This window comes from Tympanuchus pallidicinctus, unplaced genomic scaffold (assembly GCF_026119805.1).
Source record: "Tympanuchus pallidicinctus isolate F22 unplaced genomic scaffold, pur_lepc_1.0 scaffold16, whole genome shotgun sequence".
NCBI classification, from domain to species: domain Eukaryota; kingdom Metazoa; phylum Chordata; class Aves; order Galliformes; family Phasianidae; genus Tympanuchus; species Tympanuchus pallidicinctus.
This window is the reverse complement of record NW_026294679.1, coordinates 31,271,505-31,290,237: the sequence shown is the minus strand read 5'-3', so window position 1 is coordinate 31,290,237 and position 18,733 is coordinate 31,271,505. Positions and strand designations below refer to the sequence as shown.

General features: G+C 38.3%; 1 protein-coding gene across 1 annotated transcript; it reads right to left on the bottom strand.

The window, feature by feature from the left end:
• Positions 1–1,718: 1,718 nt before the first annotated feature.
• MAT1A (methionine adenosyltransferase 1A) lies at positions 1,719–18,513 on the bottom strand. Its single transcript, XM_052677611.1, has 9 exons — positions 18,177–18,513; positions 12,154–12,231; positions 11,208–11,330; positions 9,449–9,561; positions 7,723–7,866; positions 7,186–7,404; positions 4,145–4,327; positions 3,565–3,698; positions 1,719–2,476 (listed from the first exon to the last, which is right to left on the bottom strand). Exons 1-9 carry the CDS (start codon positions 18,268–18,270, stop codon positions 2,374–2,376), a joined length of 1,191 nt encoding a protein of 396 aa, XP_052533571.1. The 5' UTR covers positions 18,271–18,513; the 3' UTR covers positions 1,719–2,373.
• Positions 18,514–18,733: the final 220 nt, after the last annotated feature.

Sequence of the window (18,733 nt, the reverse complement as noted above, 5' to 3'; positions counted from 1 at the left end):
GTTCTGCTTTCATGCCAGGTTGCAAAACATATTTATTTATGCAGCAGTCTTTCAGGGGTCTTTGTATTTATTTTGCTTCCTTGTTTGCTTCTCTTAGTTTCAGTATAACCCATTATGAGATCCTGAAGCTGTGAAGCCAATGGCAGGGCCTCTGCTGTGCTGACAAAATATGCTTTCTTGTCCTTGTCTTGGAGAGGTCTCGATAAAGGGATGCAGGTAACCGTAACCCACTTCCACAAAATAGTTCTATGCCAGCATGAATGGTGACAGCCTTCTTAATCATAAAAATAATCCTGTATACAGTCCTGTAAGCTCATTAGCCAAACAACTTTTTAATACCAAAAAAAGCCAAAGTTTGTGTTTCTAGGCAGACCAATAGGACCTAGCCCCAAACAGTTTACATTTTTGAGGCTTACACACAAACAGCAATCTTGTTCCTTCTGTGATCAGCAATATGCAGCTAGGTAATCACTTTTGCCAATTATTTAAGGTGCATCTGTACATTAAGGTATTTGTCTGCCAGAACATGTTTACGGGTCTAACGAAGGCCATTGATAAACAGTGTAAGGAGGTAGGATGCTACACACAAACCTACTACTTACTCTGCTCAACTCACAATTCACCTAGCACATTAGCATGATGAGTAAAGCGGAAAAGCTTCTGGCTTGAGCAGACGTAGTTTTGTTTGTGACAGACCGAAAGAAGAGAATAAATGGCAGCTTTTCTTAAACAATCATCACAGTCATGCATTCTCCACCTCAACATCTGTTTGGATGACAATCTGCAATGAAAGTCAATCTGGAGAAAAATATGGGGTAGCAGGACTTGTCCAGGGCAGACTATCTAACAGGCTGCCGTTTAAAGCATAAAACTAGAGTTTAGTGACTCCTGGAGCCATATGCAGGTGAACCTTGTACCGTAGCATTAAGTTTGTCCTTGTTGCCTGTTGACAAACAAAACTTTTCACAGAGGATAAAGAGGATAAAGGTCCCACGTCCTCCTGAACTAAACAAGCCTGGGATCAATTTGTGGTCCTTTGCAAACAATTTACTTACTTCTTTACTTTATAGAACGGTATAATACTATCGCACAGCAACAACATCCTTGTCATCAGTTTCAATCACAACTAACCCATCGTACTCACCAGGTACCCAGAAATGGTACAAGGCAAAGCAGCCACCATCTTCAGCAGCAGCGAGGGTGCAGGTACCCGGATTTAACAGCTGAGTACCTGCACAAATGCCGACATGCTTTCTACACAGACTTGCTCCCTTAGCTGCAGAGGGACGCACAGCCATCTAGTGGTTAGTTCTTTGATGAGAGACTGCTGGATAGGCCAGTGGTACAAATTTTAACCACGTAGTATATGTGTTTTTCTGATGTTCTGCAGTTATTTCTCTGCATTTTTTATTTTATTTCAAATTTAGATAAAATATAATACGTTGTGCAATAAACCTAACATTTGGGAGCAAATATTACTTTAGAGAATACTGTCAAGGGCAAACTTAAGATTTTAATACCTTTTCAAGTTTCTATTAATGAGAAGGACTAAACAATAATCACGAATGTGGTGAAATATAAATTCATATCACAATTCCAAAAGCTATTAAAATTTAATCACATTAATAAACAAAAATCCTACAAGAGTATTAAAGGCTAAGTGGAGAGGACTATTATACTGTAATGTTAGAAAACAGGAAGAGACACCCTCACATGCATGGTAGGAAAAAGCTTTTTATTGTATGATTGTTTTATAGGAGAACACGTTTCAAAAACACAGGTAATTGAAACACAACAGTAACAGCACATACTTGGTGAAGAATATTTAAATATTATGTACCTGGTAACATCTTCCACTAAAGAGGCCAAGATACAGTTATGTGATATCCAGCCTTCTCCCATCAAAGCAACCCCCAGCTGTACGCAGTGCTAACTCCAGTAAGGAAATTGGACCCCAGAATTTCCCATTGTCTAATTAGAGGTAAGAGATCTGCTGATCCTTAGTCAGTTGGGAAAGTCATCCATTCCTTTGCCCATGAAAGGTTTGACGTTCAGCCATTGGTTTGAGTACCTGAGTCATACTTGACCTTTATCAAAGGAACCAATGGAGCAGCAATAAAAAGTAAACTGTATTTTGTTGTCTTATGTTGATTAAAAACAAGATTCTGTTTTGTATATTTTAGATAATGAAGGACACCGAGGGCTAAAAAAAAAAAAAAAAATCAATCTCCAAGAAAATATCCTTTCCTTTCTTTCCATTTAAAATCTAAAATTCCTTTGGTTAAATACAAAGCTGTCAAATCTGATTTTTGGAAGCATCCTCATCTTAGTGAACTTTTCTTCCTTTTTGTTTTTAAAGATAGATGGCAAGGGTCAAAACACAAGCTTTTTAGGCACCTCCCATGAGAATTCGTTTCTTCCAAAGTGACCATAACATGCAGTCTTCTGGTAAATGGGCTTTTTTAGATCCAAATCCCTGTGTGAATAATTAGAAAAAACAAAAAACAAAATCACCATGTAATATTCATAGCATTTATGAATAAAATCTTGACATAGATATCCAATTCATAACCTTCACCTAGGAAGCATATTCTAAAGATGTAAACATATCAGTGATTGTGTCCAAATGTAAACTGAGTTGCAGAATCACAGAACTCCAGATGTGATCTTGCCAGGGCAGAGTAGAGGCAGAGGAGCACCTCCCTTGACCTGCTGGCAACATTCAGCATAATGTACCCAAACCATACAGCTGACAACAAAACATACATGTGAACTCCTTAGGGCTACAGGAAATGTTCTTTTTATTGAAAATAATGAGTTTTAATAGAAAAGAAGAAGTACATTCCACTCATTTCATAAAATTAAACCTATTTCTTTTTCATAGCAAAATAAGATAAAAAAATATTTTATATTGTAGAAGAAATGTTAAGTCACAGCTTGAAACAGTGATGGAGCACCTCGTGGGAAGGCAGGGCCAACTCAGAGAAGCTCAGGTGCGCTCAATGCAGCTGAGTGACCAGAAGGGCTGGAGCCAGGATCCACCCTTCACAGACCTCATTTAAGGGTTGGCAGGGGAAGCAAAGGGATCTTGTTAGAGCTCCCTATGTATTTGAAGTTTTGCAAAGGTAAGTAGCTTACTGCTTGTTTTTTTTTTTTTTTTTTTTTTTGTTTTTTTTTCTCCCCCCTTCTCTCTGTCCATTTGTGTCATGTTTCAGTATTTTCTCTTTTGCTGTAGCCTGGTGTTTTGCTTTTGTTCTGTTGTTGCTATGCTTTCCGTCATGTTACAGCTTTATGTATATCAATTCCATTTAGTATATTTGGTCAAAGGCTGGAAGTATATGAAACTTGAAAACAACATCTGTCATTTAAAAATACATGGCATGCTAGTGCTACATCAAAGCTATCAACTATGCAGTCTGACAAAAGGTCTCTTTAGAAGTGCACAGAACAATTCTGAGCTGGCTTAGTAGGATCATTATCACACTGCTATATCTAACAGTTCTGCAAGAAAGCAGTTCTAGGGTGTGATCAACAAGGTGTTTCTATATCTTTCTGCTTTCTTACCTGACAATGACTCCAGGCCGCAGATCAAAGTTTTTGTGCACGATGTCCAGCAGCTCTTTCTCTGTTTTTTGGGAGGTTCCGTAAGTGAATAGTGAGATTGAGAGTGGTTGAGCTACTCCAATGGCGTAAGAAACCTATGGGAAAAAAATACACCATAGTTAACAAATAAGCATGGTGCTTCAGTGGGCAAGAGTATGCAGAAATCCAAGTATTTTTTTCAGGACCATTCTTATGAAGACTATGCCTGGTATTGGCACTACCTGTATTTGTAGAGAAAATAATCTTTGTAAACATTGAAGTTTCTGGATAATTTTTTTCCCTGTTACCTATGCTTGTCCCCATGACAGTAAGCATCAAGGTTAAGCTCAGTGAATGTCTGGAAAAGAAAGTCAAGAAAATGGAAGCTAAGCAAAAAGGGCCAGGTTCAAGGAGCTGTAATGTGTCTAACAGGAAGTCTTTCTACTCCCCCAATCCATCACCAAGACAGCTTCTAGTACAGTGTCTTGTATGATGTTTATTTGAGGTAAAGCTGGAAAGGAACAAGCTTTTAGGGAAGAGCACCAGTAAGAACAAACCATACCTGAACCAGAACACGACGACAGAGACCAGCTTTCACAAGAGACTTGGCCACCCAACGGGCTGCATATGCAGCTGATCGGTCCACCTTTGTGTAGTCTTTTCCAGAGAAAGCACCGCCTCCATGGGCTCCCCAACCACCATACGTATCCACAATGATCTTTCGACCAGTAACACCAGCATCACCCTGAATCAGTAAAAGAATTGGGCCACTTTACAAGGCATTTTATTATAACTCTGAAACAAGGCTATGCAGTCTTCAGAAGACTATAATGTATGAGGAAGTTCTCAGTTGTGGATTACTGTGTGATAGCTGAAGGGGTGAACTCATCTCGCTGTGTTGCAACAGAGGCTATAAATGTTCTTTAAAGGCAGATTCGTAAGACAACCCTGTCGTGAATGGTGTTTGGTGATCAGACAAAACATAACACACCTAGGTAGCTAGAGCGTTCAGCGCTTGTTTCAAAAGTGTAGGAACAACACGGGAACCTTGGTTTAAATGTGACCTGTTTACAAGGTTCAAACTGAATACGGAGTATTGCTCACAAAGTACGCACTGTATTTGAACCACCGAGAGACTTTATGCTAGGGTAAAAATATACATATAAATAGACCAGTTTTTCATGTTTTTGGACAAAATCTGAAGTTGTGTGACTAATATGCAATAAAATTATTATTTACTGTTGCAAAGTATGCCTATGCAACCTTATACACCATTACACGGAGGCTGACAGTCAACATTTCTGATGCAGTATCATTACACAAACTGTCAGGCAGTTATGTGCTAGAAACACATGTCCAGCTTCACATTATCTGTACATTTATTTGAACTGTACATAACGGGTATGGAAGAATAGGCGGTTAAAGCTATCTTGATTGCATACTTACAAGTACTTGGGATTTTTATTCAATCTCAGTTTATGGATCTTTTGCTGACCAGTTGTCTGACCCCAAACCTAATAAATGTTTGAACATCTGACATTCAGCCTTCACCTGTATGGGCAGGCTTGAAATTCTTTTTGTAGAGAATATCATGCTAGTGAAATTCAACTGCTGGAATGTTTGCATAGCAAACAAGTGGAAGGCCAGAGTTGTTCTTAGAAAGACTAAACATACACGCATAAGAAAACCTTTGGCACTATTTTTCCCACTCTGTTAAGAATTTAATATGAAGGAACCTTTTGGGTTTCCTATAATTTGACTAAAACCTTAATTTCTGACAGCACAGACTGGTGCAGTGAGAGCACCTTACATGCTATGATAAGTTGACTGCAGAAATGACAGAGGAAGAGAAATGGACTGGTAAAAAGTATAATTAGAAAAACTTATTTTTCAAGAGGCTGGGTGTGTGCTAATATAGCCTGCAAGAGACTTTAAGGAGAGCTGCAATGTCCTCGCATCACCATCAGGTGATGCTGTTGGGAAAACTGTGACGCCTGTAAAAACAAGCACAGAGTTCAAGCTATCACTGCACTTGGAAACAATGGGAAAATCCCAAGTGAGATTTAATTTCCATCCTTAGATAAACTGAGGTGAAGTTGAAGACAGAATTCCTTAGCTTGCTTTGTTAAAAACAAAACTTACTGGAACCTGGAAAGCTGAAGATGTAACAGAAAGGGAAATATTTATTTTTTTTTATTGCCACAACACTATCATAAATTGCACAAGCCCACTGATGATAGCGATTGTAAGGCCACAGACATGCAAGCAGACTGACCCATACTAAGTAAGCTTAGCCTTGGTTCAAAAAGCTGCAAACACACACTGCAACATACGTGTTTGTATGTGCAAACATTAAAAAAAGAAGTTTCTAACAGGAGATTGCTGGCTGGCTTAGAAGTACTAATAATACATTTTTAAATGAGTACAGCTGAGTGCACACTTCAAGATTTTGTATGTGTGGTTGTCATCTTAGCTTGTAGCTATGATTGCTATCATGTTGGTTTTTTTTCCTAGTTCAGTCCGTCCATTTGTCTGTAGCCTAAAACATCAACAATACACTGTTATAGTGATATGATCGATTCAGCTACACACTAAGACTGTGCAACAATGATTAACTTCAACATTTTCCTGCCTGTTCTAATGTGAAGATGTGGAGCCACAGAAATACCTCTGGCAAATTCCAGTAGGTGAATGAATTTGAATGATAACAACCACAAAAGTTTATTTGGAGTTGCTGCGAACTTGAATCTAATTTCAGGAAGGGGCTTAGAAATTTTGCTGTGACAAAGGCAAAAACTTAGAGCATGCTGTGAAACAGTTTTTAAAACCTTAATCTCAAAAATCCCAGTCCTACAGAGTGTGAAATTTCTGACTTATACAAGTGTGAGATTAAATTATCCCTCCTAGTTCCCATGTTGTCCAGATAAAGCAAAAGCAACATTAGCCTTCTCACAAGAACAGCCTGTCATAGAATCATAGAATGGCCTGGGTTGAAAAGGACCACAATGCTCATCTGGTTCCAATCCCCTGCTATGTGCAGGGTCGCCAACCAGCAAACCAGGCTGCTCAGAGCCACATCCAGCCTGGCCTTGAATGCCTCCAGGGATGGGGCATCCACCACCTTTTGAGAACTGATGAGCACCTCATCTCTTACTGGTGTGGCACAGAACTGTATAGGTCTGAAGATCACATTCATTGTAAAAGATGTGAGCCTACTGTTGTCCGTCTCTTTCTGAGGCATACTTTCCATGAGAATGGTTTGTTTGTCTCATACAGTGTTGGATTCAGACCTAAGAAACCCAGAGCTGGGCTTGTATGTTTGATATTAATTTGACTCAGCTTATCTGCTGAAGTTACATCACAGAGAATGATGCAACCATGCCCTCAAAGCTTACTTTGGAATACAGCACACAAAACCCTGAGTGCCTCTCCCACCTACAGCCACAGTTAGAACTTCCACTAGTCTGCTTGCTTCTCACAACTTAAGAGTGGTTGTGCAGGGCTGGCTGAGCATCTGTGTTAAGGCACACAAACACTGGGGATGACAAGCTGATAGAAGAAAGTAGAAGAAGCAGAAGACAAGCAGAAGAAGTAAATGCAAACCTGAGGCCCTCCAATAACAAAACGTCCACTAGGCTGAAGGTGATAAATAGTTTTCTCATCCAAATATTTTGCAGGGACAACAGCTTTGATCACACAGTCCTTCAGGGTTTTGCGCATATTCTCCAGCGAAATGGTTTCATCGTGCTGTACTGAGATCACAATGGTGTGAACACGCACTGGTATGACTGCTCCGTTCTCCTGAATGTACTGAACAGTGACCTGAGCAAAGCAGGGAGAAGGAAATAAACAACAAAAAACACTTATTCCCTTGTATATAGTTAAGTGCTTCTGGCAGTCTGATGCAAGCTAACCATTTTCTGACAGTCAAGCAGGCTATCGTAAGCAGTGGAAACTCTTTCCCTGCTAATGGTAGCTTATTCAGTAGCAGCCTTGGTACTCTGAGTGCCTTTTATTTTTTCTTTAAAATTATATAATGTTTTAGAGAAGTGAAATGGGATGATTTTCAAGGACAATCAGTAACTGATTGGATTGCTCCTCTTGGTAAAGGAGAAAAACCAGAATGACAGCATCTTTTACCTGTGTCTTGGAGTCAGGCCTCAGCCAAGGAAGCTCCCCGCTGCGCCTCAGTTCTGCTAGCCTGGCATTCAGTTTATGAGCAAGAATAATTGTTAGAGGCATACATTCCTCTGTTTCATCCGTTGCATAACCAAACATCAAACCCTACAGGAGGAGAGAAGAGACTTCAATCACTGTTGAAAAGCGCCAGAACCGAAGGCAATGAGATTTTGTCTGAAACAAAGAGCAAACAGCACCCTCACATTTACTTTCTACTATTTAACGTTGCAATCTAAGAAGCCTAAATTCAGATCAGGTTCCAACATGCTACAGTGAACAACCACGTTCAAGAAACAAACCACGTTCCAAGGATTCTTCGCAGAAGTCCTGAAGGTTTACATGTTCAGTTGGAAACCCAGACAAAAATGAGAAAGTTTGGGTGAAAAAAAAAAAAAAAAAAATTGCAAAAAAAGATCTGTTTGAGCTGAACAATTTCAGGACCACTCTGTCACACGAAAGATGTTTTTACTACTCTGTAAGGACTGTAGAGGCTTAGACTGTCACTAACTCATACCGAAGCTCACATCTGACTTCTCAGAGGAATGCAATTTGAATGGTACAAAAAAGAAGTACGATTCAACAGCTATGGCACCTGAGTCAGATTTGCACTGCAGCATAGCATGCTTCTAGTCACAGCTTCTACTATTGTTCAGCCCCAGTCCCTGTGTCACAGCATCATTTGTGAAGTAAAGTCAGTAGCGTTTTCTTTCTCCTCACACAGCATATGTTGTGATACAAAAATAACGACTGGTAGCTATTCAGATACAATGGGAAAGGAGGCCATGAAAGTGCTAAAGAAAGCCAGAAATCTTTTTTTTCTTTTGTAGTCCTTTGTCCCCATGACAGCATAAAAGCATTTCAATTTTTGTCCGCAAGGTGTGGTTTTTGTTTTTTGTTTTTTTTTTAAACAATATTAGCTTGGCTCCTGGACTCTGATATCCTCATTTATGGTTCTCAACAGCATCGTTATAAACTAGATATTACTACTAATGATAACTACTGTAAATGTTGAACTCATTCATACAGGCATCCGTCAGATTATGGAGTTTTTATGTTAGCCTGTTTCTCTTGGGAACACACTGTAATTATCTACACATGTTATTTAGCTCACAGAAATGGAGCTTGGACAACTTTAATTACGTGGAATACCTATTATAATAAAACAGATCTCTGCCTCTGGGAAATAAGGGAGAATTAAAAGTACTCTGGCATATTTGCCTTCATTTTACTAATGCTGCAGACAGTTGAAACATTGCCTAATTTTTTGCTGCGTAAAATCTCGAGAGCTTTGTGAAAGTGCTAAGGTCCTTTGTTTATTTCATCTTACAAAACAGGTCTGGCTGCAAGATGAATGGTCAGAGGCATCCAAAGCCAGTCAACAAAAATACAAGAAAGATAAGCAAAAACCTTTGTGAGGATCTACAGTCTGCATCCTCACTACTACAAACTGACATAACTCTCCTTATTATGGCTTATGTGGACTGCCATAGTAAAATCCAGCAAAAGGTCTGCCTGCAAAATACTTCCAACTGACTCAATAAGGATATGTTTTTTTATTCTGGGCTAGACCAAGCTAGAAATGTACAAGTCTTCAGATGGGTTTTGTTTTAAAAAACACAGTAATGATATGAGGTAATCTCTTTCCATTCAAACGTTTTGGATATATCAGGTGTGATGTCACATCTACCTGATCTCCAGCACCAACATCCTCTTCATCCCTGTGTAAATGAACTCCCTGGGCAATATCAGGTGATTGCTGTTCCAGAGCCACTAAAACATTGCAAGTCTTGTAGTCAAAACCTAGTTGAAAAAAAATAAATAAATAGAATAGTGACAAATAATTTTTTGTCTGTCACAGTTTTGTGGAGACAGGACTTGGACTCGATAGACAGTAATACAGAAGCAAGAGAACAGAATTTTCATTCTGAAGAACATCACGTTTAGAATTCATCATCTAACTGCTATTTCTTGATAAATGTTTGTCGATAGACCTTAATTTTGTGGCAGAGGTGGTAGGTTAGGCAGGATTGCCTCTATTGATTGTTACTGTTTGTTTTCTCTTGCATTGGCACCCTCTGCCAGTTAGGAACTGGAGATAAGTTGTAAAAGAAAAATAAATAAATGATAAGCCTCTCCCAAACAAACAGTATTCAAAACCTCTGTATAAATTCCTATGAGCTGATGTTTTCAGCAATTGAAGAACTTGCTTTCTGATATACGTGTAATACATGCAAAGCAGTGTTATGTACCTAACTCTCTCGTAGGAGTTCATATGAGAGAAAAAACAGATTTGAGTCTCACAGAAAATATGGAAATGGGAGATTACTTTACATTACATTCAAAGACCGAAAGGAAGATTTAAAAAAGAAATGTGAAGAATTATATACAATGGTAGGAAAGTTTTCCACCTTTCCCTGGGGTATATTAAGAATAATTTGTATTTCTGCAAATTTAGCATTTCCTAGAAGTGTAATTACTGCTATCATTCAGTTAATAAATCACATATACATGTCCATATGCATATGAGTCACTTAAAGAATCCTCACCATCCTCTTTTAGATAGGCTATAATGAGATGAACACTATATGTCAGTATGCAATTTTTTTTATCTTTACCTCTACTTCCATATAGCAACTGTTTTTCTCTGCATCTGCCCTTATAATTTTGACAGTTAAAATAAAAATCAGATTTATGAACTAATCGATTAGCCAGTATATTCTGAGAATCCTGCTGCTGTGTCGTGATGGAGGCAACCTGCATATGTGCTGCTGTGATTCTCTCCTACAATAATCTCCCTGGAAATTATACAGCTATAAAAAGATTGCAGCTAACAACAGTTTTTAAATAAAAGACTAGGAAAGGTACAATTATTGTAACAGTATTCTTGGAATATCTGTATCATATTAAGAGATTTGTGGCAAATCCAGTAGTGGAATATGTCTGGTGTTTACATTGTTTTGTCTTTTTTATCATTTTACAAAACACGGATCTGCCCTGGACTGCATGTTCCTCAGTGTGGGCATTTGTTCAGATGCTTTGCACTGTGAGAGTCTCCTAGTAATTCTGGATGCCGCCGTAGTAAATATATGTAATAATAAACCTAAGTTTCTTCTTCCTTATTTTCCCCACCAAGACGCATCTACCAGCTTGTCACATAGCAGATTCAAGTTCTCACAAGTTTACGTTAGTGGTAGATTCTGTGGCTCGGGTTCACAGTTCAAAGTATATTCTGCCCACTCCCTTTCAGTTTTAACAAACATACAATGTTTTTTTCTACTTATTGGGATAAAGCCAGAAAGTGTTTCACGTAGCACCACGTAAGCAGCTTTCACACAGGATATCGAGTTTTTATCAGGCTTGCTAAAGCCCACATAAAGAAGTGCTAACAGACCTGGTTTGCAGTTGCTTACTGCTTGCTCTTCAAGGATTTCAGTTTTTCCACCAACCTTTAGCTGAGTCATCATAGCCAATGTGTCTAATTGCATCTCGGACAACCTTCTGGTAATCCACAATAGCATGAGATGTGATTTCCCCACAGAGCAATACCATTCCTGTTTTACATACTGTCTCTGAAAACAGAGATGAAAACGGCATTACAGTAGCAGAATAATCAGCCCAATAAGACAAATAACTATGTCTGTGATTATGGTGATTTAGAGAAATCTACCAGATATATACCATCTTCGTATTTTTATGCTTTTTTTTTTGCAATATTTATCTCCTTCTACAACCAATTTCTTTACCGCGTGTGTGAAAGCATGAAAAAGTCAATTACGTCCAACTCAAAAACGTGAAACTCAAGCATTCAGCATAACTGAGTTATATGTAGAGATGTTCAGGGAAATTTAGTATTAAACCAGGATTTCCTTGTCCGCTTAATCACTCTAAGACACACAATGAGGTTAAATAATTCTCATCAGTGACCAACTGTTCTGAGAACTTGCCTCCAGCCCAAGGAGAAAGACTTTAAAGCTGAGGTTTAGTTAAAAGAACTGAGAAAATTAGCTGAGGAATGATGGTACAACTCTTTCTGAATAGATAATAAGCAGTCATGGGGACTAAGACTTGAAAATTAGTACTTTATTAAACATAATAAATGTACTGTTTAGAAAGGCATTCAAATATTGAATGATGAAATCCAATGTATTTTTTCTCAGAATTTTCAGTCCACACAGAAAATTAACTATTCTACCCTTCTGAAAGTAACTACCTACAGCTGCTTCAGCCTTTTTAAGAACTTCTGCTGTTTCTCCTCATCTCTCACTCTCTTGAAGACTATATTCTTCATACAATTTTTGAGAGTAAAATGATGTAGCACGTGACACCAAGCTCTTTGCCAACATATTAACAGTAAAAGAACAGTGGCTGAAAGCAATGCAGCAAATGACTTACCGCAAGCAACTTTGGCATTTGGATCCTGTTTGAGATGGGCATCTAATACAGCATCGCTGATTTGATCACAGATTTTATCTGCAAGGCATTAAAACTGTTGTTCAAAACAGGAATCTCAGTACAAAACACAGACCCTTTGCATCTGTTTGGATAGACAGGAATTCTTACATTGCTTATTAAGTATTTAAGAAACTAGATGGAAAGTCACATGCAATATCATGAAAGCATGACAGATAGATAGATCAAACAAGGAATGTACTTACTAGTCATAAACTAGTACTACTTATAACTTAAAATCACTGAGAAACAAGTGTGTTATGCATAGAGTTCTGATATGAGTTACCTGAGAGGCTAAGAGGTTTTACTGCTTGCCTCTTCTCCGCCATCACAACCATTACAGCACGCAGTCCACAGCAGCAGTATGAAAAAAAGGTGATATTATACCACTAACTTCCATCTCACCAGCAGAAAGTTACAATGTACCTGAATAAGGCCGCTGATAAAGCCCGATGAATAGTTTAGATCACAGATTAGATAACTACTATGTCAGTTATTGCATGTATTAATCGCTTCAATATGGAAAGAATGAATACAAAAGATGATTAGTAAAGGTAATTTGAACATTTGAACATTTGAACATTCTGCCTCTCAGGAATGGAGCATGTATTACTAAATTTTGGACAATTATTACCCAACAGGAATCAGACGCTATTCTTGTAGTTTATTTAGAAGTCCAAATGAGCTTTGCTTAGGAAGATTAGGGACAAAGGTAGCAAGACTTTGATTAAAATGCTTGCTCTCTTCAAATTTTCCATTTTTTACTAGACAATAAAGCCATATTTTCAAGCATTAAAGCAAAAATTATAGATGAAAATAGTTGTTTTTTAATATCTAGGTGCAACAACAGAATAACTGAGACAGGATGACCTTCTTAGTGCAGGTCGAGAGCCCTGCAGCAAACTCCAAGAATTAAGAAACCTGTAAAGTCTTTTTTCACTACAGAAAGTTTATATGACAGGAAAAACATTTCTCCCTGTCCTTGTCCCACATGAAGCATATCTTCATCTGCATTAGACGACAATGTCCCATATTAGTTAAAGCTCATTGTATGTGACGTACTGCTTATTGAATGCAATCTTCCCAAAAAACTCAAGAAGAACACAAGTAATCCCTATAGCTAATTCATCCTCATTTCATTAGCAGCACCCAGCCAGTACAAAGAGCTTGACATAGATTTTGTGGGTTGAAATTGATTTCTGAACTAGAACTCCCCTGAAATGTCTCAAGGGATCATTAGCTATAGTAGGCAGACTGAGAAAAATGTCTCAAAATCAGGAAAAAAATATCTTACAGGATGAAATCATTCAAGCTCAACTTAGTTCTGAAAGGCTGAAGGAAAGGTAAGCTACCCCAGGAAATCCTAGTGGGTATTGCATGGGGCTCTAAAATCCTGAAAGGTAATATGCTGAGGAGATTTTCTGTCTGATGGATGACAATGTGAGTATATTTGACAGCTGGAGATTGGAGAAAAACAGATAAAGACTGAAAAAGTCAAATCTTAAGGGTAAGGAACCACTAAAGCCATTCCTACAGAGCTGTGTAGTATGCATGGTTCCTTCAAGACTGGTTAAAAATTGAACATCTTTTTAAAAGGTAGGAATGGAATTCAACCATGGTTTGTTTAGTTGCTTTTGAAGACTTCTTGGATGAAACTTCATTAACTGTGTAAAATTTCTACCAGAAATCCCCTCTGACGCACGTGAGAATTTTAATCATTGAAAAAATCAATTAGAATAATTTATAATACCATGCTGATGGTCTGATTTTGGATTAAAATAGATTGAGACAAATCGTTTTGGTAGTTCATTCAAAAATGGACGGCTGGTGCAAGAACCAGCAGTCCTAGTGCAGTTAGGTACTTTCATTGACACACACAGGGGCAGCTATCACCATTCGAATGAGAAAGCAAGCAGGATGATCAGCTGCTTAACACATATGTCTATTAGTAAAGGTCTCTAATGTAAAATAAAACCTGGCATTTCTATTTTTAGTGATGCTTAGCAGGCTTTGTGTGCTTTTCATTCTGTTATTTAAATTTATCGTCTCAACTGTCACAGCTCTCTTATAGCTGCTGAATGTGACAGAATATGTTTGTGTTTTTTGTTGTTTTTTTTTTTTTATTTTAAATTCACATAGTGAATTGCTATCCAGTAAGACACATACTGCAAAAACAATGCCTAGCCTGAGGATTTCTTGACTGAACAGGAAGATATTAGATAACTGTGAATTCTCATCTAGAAATCCAATCACACCACAGAGTCAGCCTTGTGGCAGAGATGCCAGCTAGCCAAAGAAGCAGCTTTTGATAGCTATAAAAGGGATGAAAGGGTCTGATGATAAACCATACTGAAATGTTAAGTTGCCAAATTGTAGAGTAAAGAAGGTATTCAACAACAAATGTGATCTCCACTGATTGGGAGGATCTCCAAAGTGTTTTGCATAGTGGACTAGAAGTTTGTTGTATAAATCCAGACTACAGTAACAGCACAGCAGTTGTAAGTGCTATCTCCTTAAAAAAGAAATGCTCTGTAACTGAAGACAGTTCTCAGGACTCTCCATACATTCATCAGAAATAAAACCTACAAACAGCAACAACCAAAACTTTAATTCAAAAAGCTTCACCCTTTGAAACTGCAAACAGGTACTACCACACTTCTAGCTTTAATCATGCAGTAAATATCATAAACATCAAACATTTCAAACCTAAGGTTCATTTTCTTAAAAACCTGTGATTGTCGAAATAATTTAGGGTAGCACAAATTTTAATACTTTATTTATGTCAACAGCACTCGAAGGTGAAATTATGCATTCAAAATATGGTAAACTGAGCAATTCCCAGGATCTTTTTGTGCAAAATTAAAAGTTCATAACACAGATGCCTATCTTGAGCACGTCACTGAAAAATGAGCTTTCTACCAAAACCAAGGTTCATTGGAAAGACTTTGAATAGCTGAATTCCACTGCTTTTCCTTCCTTAAAAGACTCTTGAGGACTACTTGTTGAAAACAGCTGCCACACTTAGTATTAACACTGCTGCAGTGTCATAACAGCTTTTCTTACATGCTCTCTTGTTCAGTACGCAGTTGACTGAATTATTACATCAGACGTGAGCATCAGCTGACTGAAAAGATCTGCACTTTCTGATTTTTTGGGGGGAAGGGTTTTGGGGTGATTTTTCTTCTGTGAATATTGACGCAAACATTTTTTAATACGGTTAATAGTCTGAGAGTGCTTTTAGCAAGTGTTCTCTCATATTTTTAATACTTACTGCAAAGCTGAATGACATTCTGTGTGCAGGCAAATCCACCTGGTGCCATGCCAGAAAGGGGAAGGAATTAATTCTAAATAGTTTGGCACCTGTAAGACATTATGGGTCAGAGTAGCACACAGTGCCTTTCAAAGCACAATGAAACCATTGTGCAGCACAGACACTCTTCTCCTGGATGAAGAGAGAACCTATTTTATCAGAGAGGTTGGACTAGATGATCTTCAGAGGTCCCTTCCAACCATTACAGTTCTGTGAAGCAAAGTGAAGAAATGACAAAAAGCAGCCAAGAAAAGAAAATCTGTTATTCATGTGCTTTTATTACATCAGAAACGAGGAGGTTACGTGTAAGCCTGCAGAGAGTTTGGAATTTGCCCTGCTAAATGCCAGGATTAAAGACCTTCTGGAAAGGAGTTCAAAACTTTATGCTCAAATCATTTTGAAGAAGTGGGTCTGAGAAGGTGGGATAAACAGACTTCTCTGGATTTTTTTCTTTGGGGAGTATATATAATGCCTGTGTATATTAATCACTGCAGCTATTTACTTTTTTTTCAGCTATTCTGCAGAACTCGGGCTTCTTAAGTACACGCAACTCAAAAGCATTGTACAGATACAAGGCTATTGTCTTTATACACAAATAAGTAAGCATGCAATTTCTTCTGCTTTGTTTATCATGAAGGTATATGTGAGAGCATTCAACTCAACTGTTATAATCAGAACAACTCAGATTTCTACCAGAAAAGGATCTGGTTCAGGATCTTCACATTATACCTTTGAGCAAAATTATGCTACCACATGCAGAAAGGAAGCAATCAGGAACATTCAAATTATCCATTGATAGCAAACAGAGGTACTCAAAACTCCTAGTAAACTTCTAGCACTACTGATAGCAAAATCAAAAGCCCAACTGCTGCCTCGAGCACTGGCCCCAGTTTTAAGAAACAATCAAGATTTTCCTGGGAGACAAAAAGCTAATGGTATATCCTTACGTCTAGTGTAAAACCACAGACAGGGAAAACGTCCTTTGGTCAGGTTGTAAAAGTCAGTTTGCTATTACAAACTAGACCTGTTGCTGAGACCAATAAGACCTACTGCTGGACCGTGATCAGGAAAAGCCAGAGTTATTTACTGTTATCCTGCTATACTTGATCTGGAAAATCTGGATATTTCTTTTCCCATAGGTGTATATCAAAGTGTATATTTTTTAGGAAAATACACCACCAAAAAAGTTAGAGTAAATGTCAACTTTATACTCTCTGCTCTGCAATAAAGCTCTTTGGGTGTGTGCATCTCAGAGTACCCAGTGATCCAGCAGTCTCTGGCAGATGAGACGATGGTCACAAATCTCACTGGTGGTAACATTTTGTCAAAGGCCTGGCAGGTATTTCAGAGATGGACTACATTTACAGGACTTAAAAGAAGACTCAGGAGAGTTTGTGGAAATAAAAATCTAAGTAACTGAAACCTGGGTCATATTCTAACACCTGGGGCTGAGCTGAACTATTTGTCTTCCTATTTGAAGACTTACCTTTTACAACCTCAAAGAGATTAAAAAATGATCAGAATAGCATCAGTTATGACTTGTCATCGTCAGAAAAATCACTGTCAATTTAAGATCACCCTACAGCATGCTATTTTTCATATGCAACTATGTTGTTCTGTGGTTGCTGGATGTAATTATACACAAATTTGAGATGGACTTATGGACGAAGGACTGAATATGGTTGTCATTTTCTGATGGTGTTACATCAGAAAGAACTCCAACTTGCTTAACCTGAAATTGACAGCAATGGACTCAATTGCATCAGCCACAGACTTGACCTGCACTAATAAGTTAATATTATAGAGGAGTATCAGAATTACAGACGTTATATTCTCACTGCTGACCTTTATGTTCTCTATGTTATCCCACCCATTTACGATGTAATCACAAGAAAAAAAAACACCTTGCTATAGCAAAAAGTACGTGATACCACACCGCCTTCTAAAACAAACATGTTTTTCAGGACATCAAACAGTCTGTTGTCCCTTGGACTCATTTGACATAAAGTACGTTTTTTGGGCAGATGACCATTTGTTTCCAATAAAATTGAACTTATCTCTGGTGACCATATATACATTTTAGCAAATATCTGCCCACTATTTGCTTAAGCAATTCCATATATTGCATTAATACCCAGATATTGAAATGGGAGAAAACATGTCAGCAACTTGGACATGTGCAGATGCAGGGACCACCAATTTTTCAAGTCTTTAAAATAGACTGCTTATGGGTGACAGTTTTAGAGCACAGCCTACATGCAAGACAGTTTCACAGTGCCCATAAGGATATGGAATTTGAGAGGCAAGCTATGTACTCTTATCCATATGTGAAACTTGAGCCTATCAGAGGTACAGTAATGCCTCCACAGTAATACAGAATAAAAAAGCAAACAAGATGAAAAGGAAGGAGTAGCAACAAGGAACCCCACTGCCCTCCGCAGGGTAACACACCCAGCAAAGGCACAAAAACTCCTGTTAGAAGAACTCTAGTTGCAGCGGTTCTATAGTCTACATGGAAAGGTCCAATGGAAATGTAAAAAGCACCCTGTTAAACAGACTTTCTATAATAACACTAATAGCAGATTCATTCTTCTTCGGACTTTTATTTCAAGGAAAGTATTTTTTCTTGAATGCATTTGCCATAGCGGCTTCTTACCTGGATGTCCTTCTCCTACTGACTCTGATGTGAACATGAAAGCTCCTTCATCATCCAGCGTGTGATCGCATAAACCATCCACTGGCCCATTCATGGCTGTGATGCTTTTCCTGATGGATTATTTTAAAAAGTGGTTGAGGATTTCTGCCTTTAGTGCCTTCTGTTAAAAGCGAAGGTTCTTTCTGAGCAGGACTGCCACTGTGTTCACTCACTACCTGTAATACTAACTCAAATTTTAGTCTGTGAAATCAGCATGGGCTTCTATCTGTGTATGCATGCAAGGAGTACGCATGTGCCTGAAGTCTGTATCCCTACCTAGCCTGATCTGTCAGTCTCTGGGCTGCTCCTATATATGGAAAAGTGAAAGTGCCTAGAAAATCATGTGAGGAAAATGGAAGAGCCCATTTCTTGGCAGGGGAGTTAGTTAATTTGGGGATATTTCACTAATTAACTCAGTTCTTGGAAACACTCTGGATTCAACCCATGCAAGATTAAGTATCGTAGGAATTCAAATGAGCGTGAAGTAATCCAGGAGTACTGGTGACGGTTCAGTTCAG